Source organism: Phalacrocorax aristotelis, chromosome 14 (assembly GCF_949628215.1).
Source record: "Phalacrocorax aristotelis chromosome 14, bGulAri2.1, whole genome shotgun sequence".
NCBI lineage: Eukaryota > Metazoa > Chordata > Aves > Suliformes > Phalacrocoracidae > Phalacrocorax > Phalacrocorax aristotelis.
Window position 1 is genome coordinate 17,231,851 of NC_134289.1, and position 13,308 is coordinate 17,245,158.

Consider the following 13,308-nt stretch of genomic DNA (forward strand, 5'->3'; position numbering starts at 1 on the left):
GCCTCCACCCCGCCACCACCTCAGCGCCCGCCGCCACCATCGACCCCCTGCCGTGGGGCGGCGGGGCGGGCTGCGGGAGGCGCGGCGGGGGCTCGGCGTTACCTGAGAGTGGGCATGGCTCCCCGCCGGCAGCGACTGCGGCTCCGACACCGGCGTCGCCTCTCCGCCCGCCTCGGCCGTGACTGAGCCGCCGGCCGCGGCCCGCCCCGCCCCGCCATTGGCCGGCCGGGCGGCGGGGGCGGGCCGGGCCCCGCGGGGCGCGGGGAGCCGCGGGGAGGCGGCGGGCGGCCCCGCGCCCCGCTCCGGGAGCTGGCGGTACCGGGGGCGGCCCCGCCCGCCCCGCGCCCCGCGCCCCCAGCCGCCATCTTTGGTGCGGGCGCCCCCGCGCCCCTCCTCCGGCCCCGGCGCGACCGCTCCCGTCGGGGTGCGGAACGGCACCCCCGCCGCCGCCCCCCGCCCCGGCTCGGCGGGTGCCGAGGCGCCGGGCGCCGCTACCCCGCCGCGGCTCCGCTAGCGGGGCGGCCGCGGAAGGGCAGCCCCTGCTCGCCCGGCCCGGCACAAGCAGAGCGGCCCTGTCAGCACGGCAAAGCGGGGGCGAAGGCGGCCGCCGCACCCCGCCCGCCGCACCCCGGTGCGGGCCCGGCCCTTCCCTCGGTCCCTGCACGCACCGCAAGCACTGGCTCAGAAACTGAGGTCAGAAAGGGTTGTTTTTGCCAAAAGTGAATCCCGCGTTGTTCTACGTGCTGCTGTGTCACCTCTCATTAAAGATTTAAACTTTACAACTGCCTAATCATGCGGTTATTAGCCTCAGTTTCCCTTCCTCTTCAGCTACAAAATGGGAATCGTGCACTCGGCAAAATGAAAGCCAAACTTCTCAGCTATTTGCTGATTTTGGGGTGTGACAGAAGGGAGGATGCCAAAATTTCAGACGTTTGTGATGCTCCAGGACCCGCAGCGTCACTTGAACGTAACAGGAATATTCATATTCAATGCCCGATGTAGGACAAATTTCCGAGGTTCTCCAAAGCAGACGCTCAAAAATTAATCCCCACCTACAAAATTCTCATTATTAAAGCGTGTCAGGGTCTTGAAAAGGCAAACTAATTGGAACAGAAAACACACTCATCCCCTTACTTTTGCAACACACAGGGCGACAGGTCCTCAGATCCTGACGGAGGATTTTGAAATCTAATAAAATGCAAATACGGTATTTGGATATATAATGGCTGTATCCTCTGATCCATGGTGAACAATAGATTATTCCTAGTTTAACGTCTTCAGTGCCTGATACCAAACCTCTGCTCTGCAACTGAAAGCGGAGGGGAGCAATCCCATCACGGGCAAATCTAACAACAGGAGTAGCACAGCTGGGTTTTGTTGGTCCCGTTGCTGTATTTTAAATAATAAATCAATTTTTTAAAAAACAAGATGTAGATTACCTCATAAATAAATGCCCGGCTTTAACAAGCACATAAGAATATGTAAAGGAAAACAGATAAAATGAATTAACATGATCTACATTTACAGTAATTTGTTACATACAACTGCAGGTTACAAATATTAAGCTACAGAGTCTAAATGAGGTACCCTCAAATGTTCCTAACTTTTTTTACCAGTTCAGCAAGACAGGATCAAAAGGGTGTTTTTCTAAAACATTAAGCAGCCTTTCAGGAAACAGCACATATGACACCTCAACAGCATTTGTCAATAGCACTTTATAAACTTCCAACTATTCCCAAGTGCCCAGTCATCCTGCTTGCACTATCATGTACCCGCAGGTTCTACTGACATCTTCGAGGCATCACGTACCACTACATGTTTTCTGGTCATTTGCCAGGGAAATTCTAGACGTCCTGACACATAAATGGAGCAACAGCAACCAGGGCATCCCTGGAAAAATGGTCATTCATAGATTAGCTTGGTGATGCTGGTGCCACACGTTCGACTCGTAGTCACAGCGCGTATGTGCTAGGCAGCCAGCCTGAGTTTGCTCAGCCTCCCTGACACCTTCCAAACTTGCTCTGCTTGCACAGAGCAGCTGACCTGTGCCTCCATATGTGTTTTGGCTTCAGAAATCCCCAAGAGAAATATGGAATTTGCAGCTTTTGCATCTAAAAATACATAATGCCGGACAGAGTCCAGCCACAATTTCCCTTGACTGCTTCTGTTACCATACAGTAAAGAAGAGAACTTCATGACCATATGAGCTCTTCTACGTTTGACGAACAATTATTCCTCAGGTGATTTCACTAAAACACTTCCTTTCAAGCACAGTATGAATTAAAAGGGAACTGCACCCCTACCCGACATAACAACAGGTAAGCATGAGAACTTTTAAAATTGCACTTTATTGAGGTAATCCATGAAACTACATTTTATACACGTGTACCTTGCGCATCCAAGATACAGGCAATCAAGGCCTTAGCCTTGGACTAACATGTTATGTTTTACACCACAAATATTGGGTATAAATCATCCGGTTTACAAGACAAACAGAAAGTTCTCCATTAATCCCCACATTTCACTCAATTTCTTCAAAGCACACAACTAAGGTTAATCTTAGATAAGCTGCCCACTCTTCTGTCTTCACAAGACAGAAGGATGATCTTTTACATAATACCTTCAGCAGACATTACAAAATGGGACTAGCAGGCAGAGAGTCCACAAATTCTCTTACAATAACAGCATCTTGCAGAGCTTGCATATATTTTCTACTGGAACAGTGGTTGTTTTGAAAACTTCTACAGAGCAAATTTCATATGCGCAACACAAAATAAGATGTATTTTTATCTTGTACGCACCTGCTAGCAAAGTATTAAAAAGATTTTATTTTTTATGATTTTAAAATGTCATAGCATAATGAAACCATTTCTTTTAATGCAGCTTCACAGACCATACAGCTATAAGAGCAACGGAAAGTCTATAAATCTGCTAAGTCTTCACCATACTGCAGACAGATATACTATTTTTCTGGCTTACTCTAGTTATGCAGCCCAGCCCCAGAGAGGGTTACAACTGCTTGGTACCACTGAATGTACAAGGCGCAAAACAAAAAAAACCAAAACACGTAACCCACAAAAATCTTTCCCTGTAAATGAAATCCCAAGGTAGCGTAAAGCCAGCAAGTAGCTTTATGTTACCATATCCTCCAAGCGTGGAACAGCTTTGACTGTGGTCAAACAATCATTACAGAAGTGATTACTGTTCAAAATGGTAAGAATCCCTCTCCGTTCACTGAATTCTGAGTAATACCCAGAGACCTCTCTCCTTCACACAAAATGCTTTGATATTTACTATGCAAATAAGCTTAATATGTAAATTGAAATTATTTAAGAAGCAACTTATGTAAATAGAAAGTGAACAGCCTTGAGAAAACATAGCATTCACATTGCATCTGCAAGTTCAATTTACTTTTTTCAAGAAGATAAGGTTTTCCAACACAGTGCCAGCAAATACTAATTAATGACCTTTAGATAGCAACCCGTTCCCTGCTTCTGAAACCGGGTTTGTGAAACACTTTTGTACCGTGCCTGCGTAAGTAACCATTCAATATCGCAACCTTGAAGCACAAGCCAGAGTTTTGCTTCAAACATTTCCACATCGAATATACCTCAGCAGTAATAGAGGAAGCCAAGGTCTTGTTCTCCAGAAAGCGCATTTCACACCACTGCATCGACACCATATTCAACTACCTCTATGCTCACTCAAGCCTCCTTTCCCGGCATCTTCCTTGTCTGTTCATAAGGAAAATTAGTAGATCCAATTAGATGAGTAACTCTACACAGCCATTTCATTAGCTGGAAAAGGAGGAACTCTCAAAGCTCAGGAAAATTCACAGAAACTTCAAGATTCATTATGAAATATTTGCACTGGCTCCCCTCCCACAGGTAATCAAGCATGCAGGCAGCTCTAGGGACAAGCCTAGTCCTGCTGACCTGGGGAGGCAGCACACCAAGCCAGAGGTGTACTTCTCTGCAGGATATTAGTGAAGCCTGTTACGTCTAAACTATCCTTGTTTGTCAGTACGACTCTTCTGCCAGGTGGGCTGCAGGCAACGGCAGCAACGACAGAGACACCAGCCGTGCTCGCGGTCCAGAGCAGAGAGCACCTTCCCACGACCTCGCTTTCCTCAGGTTACACACTCCTTCCCCTGAAGCTCAGAATTACTTTAATTAAAAGGATGAAAACACCATAACAAGCTTCTCTAATAGAATAAGACAAAACTGTGGAAATATGACACGTGCTGTGAGAAATCCCACGGGATTACATCAAAGGCCAGGTGAAGACCCGTGCCAATCTAAACGGGCGTTTGAGAGTTACGTATCAGAACAATGGACGTGAGCGCCGAGCTGCAAGAGCGAGGTATTTTCCATGCTGCAAGTCATTCCGGTTCTGGATGTATTTCTGTCAATACAACTTTGAAGGGAAGGTTGATGCTGTAATGTCCTAAATAAAGCAAAATTAGCAGAGTCTGCTGCTAGTGCCTTCCAAAGTATTTTTTGTCTGCTTTCCACAGGGGTCTAAGTATCCATCTGAAGAAAAAGTGTATTGCTTTTCCTCTTCCAGGAGCAAATGCAGCAAGGTGCTGGAGTCTGAGATCTTTCTTTGCCATTAAGAGTACTGGCATGGAAAAAGTTACCCATATTTACAGATACGAGAAACTGGAAAGTGAGAAAAGTATAAGCCATGAAGACAGAAACTGAAATGAATACAAATGGGGAGTGAGGTAAAATTAAAAAGAAAAAAAAAAGCCAGAGATGATAAAAGAGAAAGAAAAACGACTTGCTACATTCTAACTGAAAGCTTTGTCACAGCTAATTTAAAATACTCAGACTCTTCTTTCATTTGCAGAGAGCTGCTGAAGGAATAAGCTAAATTAAAAGCCAGCTTATTAAGAAAATTAAAAATGCATGAAATTAGCAATATTTTTTACAGTCACCAGTACCAAGCTGCCTAAAATTTAGTGGAACAGTAATGACAAAGGACTGCTTTTGATAACAATTACCCACAGAGTGCTTGATAATTTATTCTGAAAAGGAAGAGACGTCTAATAGTAACAGAAGAAGAGGAATATTGTACTTTGTACTTTCAGTATAAAGTATTTGTCAAATTCAATGCTTACATTGTCTTCATGTAGATGCCCCGATTTGTCCGAGCAGCCAGCCACGTCACTACTATTCAATCAATACAGCAGCTGCAGAACGGCCAGAGGCCGTAAGGCAGCACAGGGGACTTCACAAGTTTACTCATTTTTTCCTTCTGCATGCTGGCATATTTCTATACAGACACGTACGTGTCAGCTCAAACATTTCTGCAGGGAATGCCCAAATTCTTTCATGACTGTACCAGTCTGTTAATGGAAGTCTGGCTGCGGTTTTCACAGACTTCCAAGATAAAACCAAACCAAATATAAAAGGGCACAAAACCTTAGTAAGTCTCCTTTAAAGTAGGGCCTCACGACGTTTCTGGTAAGTTGATGCCACCGCTCCGTGCCAAGCCACTGGCAGTTCTGCAAGCCTATTTTCTGTTCAAAGAGAACAGTTTACACACACAATGATATTTTATTTCACACAGCAGAGATGTAGTCAGAAGCCTGAAACAACACGGGATGCATTAATGGCCTTGCCGAAAGTCGGCTGGTTTTAGCGGGGATTTGCACCCGTCAATAAAGACAATGCAAACCTGCCGCCCAGCAGATTAATGTCAGCACAACGCATTGTTGAGCTGGGAACACTGGTTTGGGTCTCAGGCTTTGTGTTCTGCTCAATGGGTGGCAAAAGCCGGCCATCCTATATTGCTTTCAAACAGCTTTAGCTGAACCTGGTCAGCTTTGCCTACCTCATGGGGGAGCAATATTTGCTTTCCTTTGCCTGAAAGGATCAAAAGGGACTAAAAAAAACCCTAATGTATCCATGAAACTCCCTGATGCCACTTCGAGAGAGAAAACGATGAAAAAAAATACAGGGGAAAGAAACGTTTGTTATTGTTTACAAGGTACAGCTTATATTACAGAGTGGAATTTAACTTTTTAATGTAATTTTTTACATTAAAATAGTTTTTGTGGTAGCCACAGGAAAGATTCAGGTTCGTATATGGTAGAATAAGTAAGGTAAAAGACCATCCCTGTCGAGTCCATTAGACACGGTCTCCTGAAAAGGCTAGCAAGTCTCAGATCTAGACGTCAAGAACAAGGAATTCTCCTCTAATTCTTGGTATAAGAAATATGAAGTTGCTATCTCACAAAATTTTCAAGTAATTTTTCTTTTCTTTTCTAATCTGTACGTTAACTGGTTTCAATATTCCCGGCATACATAGCAGTGCTTTGCACTCAGAACTGAACCTCGCCAGAAATACAACAAAGCCGAGGAACCTCAACCATTCTGGTACCTTCCATGCTGGCTTTTAACACGGGGCAAAGTCCTGCAGCAGCACTCGGCCAGGCTCGCTCTTGCCACTACGTTCAAGCGAGAGCAAAGGTCTGCCACATCTAGTCCAACCACCTCACCCGCCTCGCAGCCCACCCCGGGCCCACCGCACACGTTAACTCTGTTTCATCACCAGTCGACGATGGCATTCCTCCTCTTGTGAAACGCAGCCGGAGTCTAGTTTAAGCTTCGTATTGAAATAACAGAACTACAGCACATGAGTTATAACGACGTTTGCCACATTTTACCCATCGTACCTCACAAAAGCGTTGTTTTCAGTTCCAGCAGTTGTTACTGGAGCGTGTCATCACAGCCTTTTGTTCACTGTAAACATCCTTTACATTTTAACTCATTACTTCAATAACGTCCTCAAATTTCTGAATTTTCATGTTTAGGCCTGAAGCAGGTAAAATGCGCTTTCCTCTAATAACCTCAATGAACAGAAACATTGCAATTCCCAGTTTCTTCTCCCACCTTGCTCTAAGGCCCGTAGAAATAACTGTCGCTTTTTAATTACAACTTCACGCCGCTGCCCGCCATTTATTTGCTTTCAGAGCTCAGTTACGTTTTTCCTCTTCCACTATCTGCAACTGAGCTTGTCAACTATTATTAGACTTGAAAAGTCACTCAGCTGCCAAAGGAGCGAGTACCCTGACTTTGACAAATTTAACAGGATTAGTTCTTTCGGTAAGGACATCAGTACCGAAAGGGACTGTTCTCATCTCAGTACTAAAGTATGCCTCTTTAATGCTATATTTGAGCAAGTTATTAGCTGTCGCCAAGGTAATTTTGGACCTTTCAAGCCTTATGTCATTAATCCTCCTCATATACTGAATGCTTGGAAGGAGATCAGTTATCTTACAATTACATTCATGTGAATAATCCCGAGAAAACAAATCAGGAACTGCACCAACAAGGCTCCACTATAGCCCTCTCAGTACTCATTTTGGCCGTGCTTCCTGCACTGAGAAACCTTACGTTTTTCTGCCTCGACATTCAAACACAAACGGCGTGTTTCTGCACAGCCCATCCATCAGATGGGGTTCAGTTGGTGATATTGCACAGCGGTCGCACGAATAAGGAAGTATAGCAAACGGCACGGATTATTTCAGTGTGAAAATACTCAAAAATATTCCACGTGTCCTGACGAAAGCGTATCTCTGAACGAGGATTCCTGTCCGACGGGGACAGCGACCCCCTCAAGGGCATCACCCGGGCCCTTCGGAGGACGCTCCCAAGGCAGCAGCAGAGGGGTGACACCCCGCGCCGCATTTCCAACACCGGCCGCCGCCGCCGCCGCCCGGGACAGCCCTCGGTGCCGCCGCCCGGCCCCGACACCGAGGCGACGCGGAGTCCCGGGGCGCCAGAGCGGGGTCCCCCCGCGGCACCGAGGGGACTCCCCGCGGCGCGGTTGCTGCCTGCAGACGGCGGGGCCGGCCGCCGGTCCCGGCGGGGCGGTCACCGGGAGGGCGAACGGCAGCGGGGCGGCCCCGCCGCCCGCCTCCACGTGCGCCCGGCGCCGCCGTGAGGGGAGCGCGGTCCCGCGGCGGGGCCGCCCGCACCGCTCCGCACCACACCCGGCCCGGCCCGGCCCAGCCCAGCGCCCCCGGCCCGGCCCGGCGCGACCCTCCCGGCGCGGCTTCCCCGCGCCCCGCGGCGGCACGTGTCGCGCCCTCCTCCCGGGGCGGCAGCGCCCACCGGCCCTCCGGTCCCCGCTGGGGCTCCTCAGTGCAGACGAGCCCGTCCCGCGGCCCCGCCGCCCGTTACCTCAGCTGCTTTTGCTCCAGCTTGAGCTTCTTGGCTTGCGGCTCCCCCGCTGCCATCTTCGCGCTGGGCGGCGTGTGGCGCGCTCCGCTCCGCTCGCCTCGGCCCGCCCCGCCGGCCCCGGCCCGCCCCGCCGGCCCCGCCGCCGCCGCTGCCGCGGGGGACAGACACACGGCTGTGCCGGGCGGGGAGGGGAGGGGAGGCCGCGCCGCCCGCCCGCCGGGTGGTGTGAGCGGCGGCAGGCAGCCCCCGTGCCCTGCCCGCCGCCGAGGCCGCGGTTGCCGGTGGGCGGCCGGGAGCCGCGGCGGGGCCGGGGGCGGGCAGGCGCCCGTTACCCGCCGCTCAGCGCAGGCAGCGCCCCGGCCGCCCGCGCCTCCGCCGGGGGGCGGCCCCGCGCGCTGCCGGGCCTCGCCGCCATCTTGGCCGCTGCCCCGGGAGCGGGACGGGCCGGGGGAGGTACGTGGGGCCGGGACGGGGGTCCGCGCCGCCGCGGGGGGGCCTCACCGGGGGGCGCTGGTTTCCGTGTGCGGGACAAGCGGCGGGGCGGGCCGAGGCGGCGGCCGCGGGACCCCCGCCCGGCGGGAACCGCCTGTGCCCGGCGCGGCCCGGCCCGGCCCTGTGCGGGCGGCTGGGCTGCCGGGGCCCGGGGGTGCCGGAGCCGTGCCCGCGGCCGGGGGACCGTGCAGCTGGGCTCCAGGGCGGGGGCGGGCCTGCAGGGGGGTGCTGCCGGACGCCGTGCTGCAGCCGTACCCGAGCAGCGTGTGCGGATCGCTGCGCAAAGCCGGGCCGGGGGCGCCGGGGGCCGCACTCCGCCACCTCAGCCTCCCTCCGGCGGCTCTGCCGCAAACAGGGTGGTTCTGGCCATGCCGCACCCGCCTTATTAGCGATGCGCCCTGCGAGGGTCCGTCTGAGGGTCCGTGTTTAGAAAGGTTGGACTAGATGAGCCCTGAGGTCTCCTCCAACCTGTGATTCCGTGATTCGCGTAATATCTACTGGAATTTAATCCGTTATCATCCCGCAGTGTGCATCGCACATCGCTTCTGCCCTGTTCGGCACCCAGCAGGGCCGTTGGGTGGGGGCTGTCGCTTCTTTTGTTTCGGTGCGGATCGGCTTTGAAGTAGCGACGCGCTGACCATCCGTCAGCGTGCTGAGCGACGTGCGCCCGTTAGGGCTGGTCGGGCTGCGGGGGTAGCTTCACCCCTGCGGGCGGCGGCTGTATAAACAGCCAGGCAAAAAGATCATATTTGAATAATGAAAATTCGTGTTCGTAGTGGCAGACTGCAGTATGGGAGAGAAAAAGCTATTTTGCACGAACGTCACAAGCAAATTAAATTACTCATGCAAGAGGTAAAATGATAGAAGCAGTGTTTTACAAAAGAACTGGCTATACCAACCATGAGAGGGCTTCAGCTGGCAGTTCCCAGCAGGTCTGAATTGTACATAGATTCTCATTTATTTATTACAAAAAAAATTAAAAAAAATTAAAAAAAAAAAACCCAAAACATTTGAATGGTATTTCACTGTAAATATCAAGGATTTAATCTGTGGTGTGTTGGGTGCTAACTCAAAATCACAGCAAGCCAGGTTTTGGGGGGGAAAAAAAAAAGGGACAAATAGATTCTTTCCCATCTGTGTGCACATACCTGAAAATTCCTTGCAGATGACAAATTAAACATTAAGACCAGTCCATGCCCTCTAGTGCTTAATTTTGCTGTCCTTGTCCAGAAATGAAATTTCCTGTCGTGCAAAATAGCAACACATCAGCTAAGTCCCAGTTACTCTTTCAGACAAAGCTCTCCGTACCAGTAGTTCTGCATTAAAAATATCAAATAGAAACCTTGTCTTGAAAGAGAAATTGAATTCCTTGAGGTAGAGAGGTCTGAACAGCAGGCGACAAGTGGTGGTGTCGTGGCTGTTAAAATGGGAGGAAACCAAATTAAACCTTTTTAAAATGTTAAGTTCCTTCCTCTTATTTCCATTTTTATTTCCCCTGTCTTACAGCTTCCCAAATAGCTCTCAAAACTTAGTTAATGCACAGAAAATAAGTGAAATCTTTTTTATGCTTAGTCAACATAGTACATGGGAGGCTGCTTTTTAACAGGAACTTCTTAGAAGAACCTTTAAGACACAGTATTCGGGAGCCTGATTTTATTCGTATAGGGTGGAAGAATGAAAGAGTGCTGCCCTGCTCTCTTCCTCACAGAAGAGAAGGGAGGCGAAAGTGGTTATACACCTCCTTCCCACCTTCCCACCATCTGCGCTTAGCCTGGTTGTGGCGGAGTGCACACACGTTTGTAAGGGCTGTCATTTACAGCTGGGTTCCAGTGATACTTGGCGCCAAACTAGTATTTCAGTAGTGTGTGGCTCTTTGGCACTGTGCTTGTCCTTTCTGGAACCTCGAGTGCCTCTTAAAATAGAGCCTGTGCAAAAGAGCAGAATAAAGCTGGTGGCACTGTCGCTCCGGCCCGTCAGACTTACTGGGGCAGTGAATTGGGAGAGTGTGATGGAAAACATCTTCCCAAAGAACTACTGAGACAAGGCTTTTATGTCCTTTGATCGAATCCTTCTGCCTTGGCCGTTCAGAGTTCTCTGTGGTTTGGCTGGAAGATTAGCCAAAAAAATCCCGTTGATGGTAAATGCGTGACAAGATGTTCACCTTACCTGTGTCGATTTGATCCTCTCCATCTATTCAGTGCTGCTTTCAGAGAGTGGTCTGTTAGTAGTTCTAAAGCACCTGATTCGGGTGTAAATTGTGTTAAAAATGTTCCATCTTCATGTAAAAATGTAGTTTTAATAATGAATTTTTAATTGTTGGGGGGGTGTCTAAGAAACGCTTGCTATTTCAGCTTTTACAGTGAAGCTTTCTGTTCTTGCAGGTCCCAGAGGGAACTGCAGTTATTCAGGATCTAATATTGTTCGATTATTCAGGATCTAATATTGTTCTGTTGGCAAGAGATGGAACTATCTTGCCAGCAGTTACAAGATTTATACTGGAGCTAAATTGAACAGAGACGCCATGCAAATGTATTATTGGAAAGCTCATCAGTCAGTAGATGAGACGCTGCACAAATTCTTAAGCAGGCTGTGATTGTTATTGGTAAAAGCATGGAGGAAGTTGGAAATTTTGTTATGGATACCAAACACTGATTTAAACAATTTCAGAGTATTCTCAAAGGGCTACTTTCTTTTGAAAAGAATTCCAGAAAGTTATTAACAGTGTTCTAAATGAGAGTAAAGATAAATAAATGTATACTGAGCATCTGGGAAGCGAAGTGTTTGGCCTTTAATAGCGATGACCTTGCTAGTAAAATATGCATCCGAGTAGTTGTACAGACACAAGGATTTCGTGATGTTAAGTTAGAGTTGATTCAATTGTGGGACTTTTGCTTGACTAACAGGGAGGGGCACCAGGCAGTTCTCAAGAAGGGTGGCAAAAATCTTTTCATTTTAACGTGCAGATACCTAAACTGTGGGCATCTTATAAGTGAAACAACTAACGACACTTAAGCAGCAGCAGTAAGATACGCTAACAGTGATAGGAGCCTTACAAAAACAGTGAAATTGCAGAACGTTCGCATTTTAGTAAGATCGGAGACTTCCAGGTATGTCACTTTGAATCGCAGCTTCTGACTGGTCCAGCCAGTTATACATACGTTCAGAGCTGCCACGTCGGCTGTCTTGCAAACGTCATTCAAGTATTTAATAGGACTTCTCTTCAGGAGGTTTGCTGTTTTAAGAGCAGGTCAATGGGGCTGGGGTGGTGGGGTGCAAAGATCGTGTAGTTTTGCCGCATTTGTGACACATCTTGAATTCATAGGAAAAAGCTAAACTACCGACCAGCTGGTTGTGACAAAAATACTGGCTTTAAAATAGAAATAGAACTGCCTATCTTAGCTTATTCATTTCTCCAGATTACTTCAAGCATTTGATTACTTTCCATTCCCCCGTCACTAGAAGTTCATTTCCACAAATACATAACAGAGGGTCAGACAGTCCACCCCCACTAATCTTTCCACCCTTTAGAGGAGCTACACCAAATGCAGGGAACATGGAAGCTGTGGAATACTTATACTTTCCCAGTGATGGTCCCATTTTGAGCCATTTTCGGTAGTTATTACTAGCTCTAAAGGGCATTGCAGAGGTCAGTGATAAATTTCTCACTTCCTGGTCTTCAGAGCTGTGACTGTAACTCAGCTCAGTGTTATGGAAAAGCAGCTGTAACAGTATTTCTGCATTAATTACATTTTAGAGTACTTAATTGTAGCTAAGCACAAGCACGTGCAATCAGTCCTTTTCCCATGGTCGCAGCCTCTCCATTGCCACTGAGCTCTGCTTTTGTCTTGTGAGCCTGCTGCGACTTCAGTCCAGATGTTTCTCTGCCAAGAGATTGAAAAAACAGCAACAATGCAAAATCCAGATTTAGTCAAAAGAAAAGATACAGACTTGGAAACTGTATTGAAGGCGTCTTTGTTAAAGTATTCAGTTCTTCTGTTAGGACGTCAAATTCTGGTGGGATGGAAATGACTACAAAGAATTCCGTGTGTCAGAGCAAGGATGGGGATTCTGTGCAGAGAAGCTGCAAAACCTTGGCTGGGCTGCTTGTTGCTGCAGTGCCCGTAAGGCACTAGTATGGAAGCTGTCAGCCTGCTAAAACCAGACTTGAATGGCTTGCTCTGCACTAAAGAGGCAAATAATAATCCACATACATCTTCAGTCTACTTCTTAGGTAGGCCTAAAGCTGGGAGATGGGAGGCATGTCCTTTTGAAGTAGTCCTAGAAGCACACCGTCAGTATTTGCCATAGGGTGGTTTTATGCTGCTGGCTCCAGGTGGTACATGTGCACACTGCTGTACAGGTACTCTTATGGTGCTTAAATTTTGGTGGTGTGCTTTTGCTGCTGTTTTTTTAAGCTACGGGCTTCGATTCAAGACCTTTACCCTCAAACTGTCACAGCTCTTAACGAGCTTTGCTGTTTGGCCACGAGTATTAACTTGACCTCTTGGTGTGAGGAATCTCTCTGTTACTGGATTCATTTCCTATGGTCAGCATTTTTTAACCTTTTTTTCTTGGCAATTATAGTGTTCTGATGAGATAGAAGGTAGGGAACTGAGAAATGAAT

At 48.6% G+C, this 13,308-nt stretch overlaps 1 protein-coding gene across 6 annotated transcripts in view; it reads right to left on the reverse strand.

Annotated features, from left to right (window-relative positions):
• ADK (adenosine kinase) overlaps positions 1-8,681 on the reverse strand; it is a 298,134-nt gene extending 289,453 nt beyond the window's left edge. For 3 of the 6 annotated variants that reach the window (XM_075109453.1, XM_075109454.1, XM_075109452.1), the window contains exon 1: positions 103-380. In XM_075109453.1, the coding sequence (XP_074965554.1) occupies positions 103-365 (263 nt within the window). In that variant the 5' untranslated portion in view covers positions 366-380. Of the gene's footprint in view, positions 1-102; positions 381-8,192 lie in introns of those variants that run through there. The other 3 variants (XM_075109455.1, XM_075109457.1, XM_075109456.1) reach the window with 2 other exon arrangements.
• Between the last annotated feature and the right edge of the window lie 4,627 nt (positions 8,682-13,308).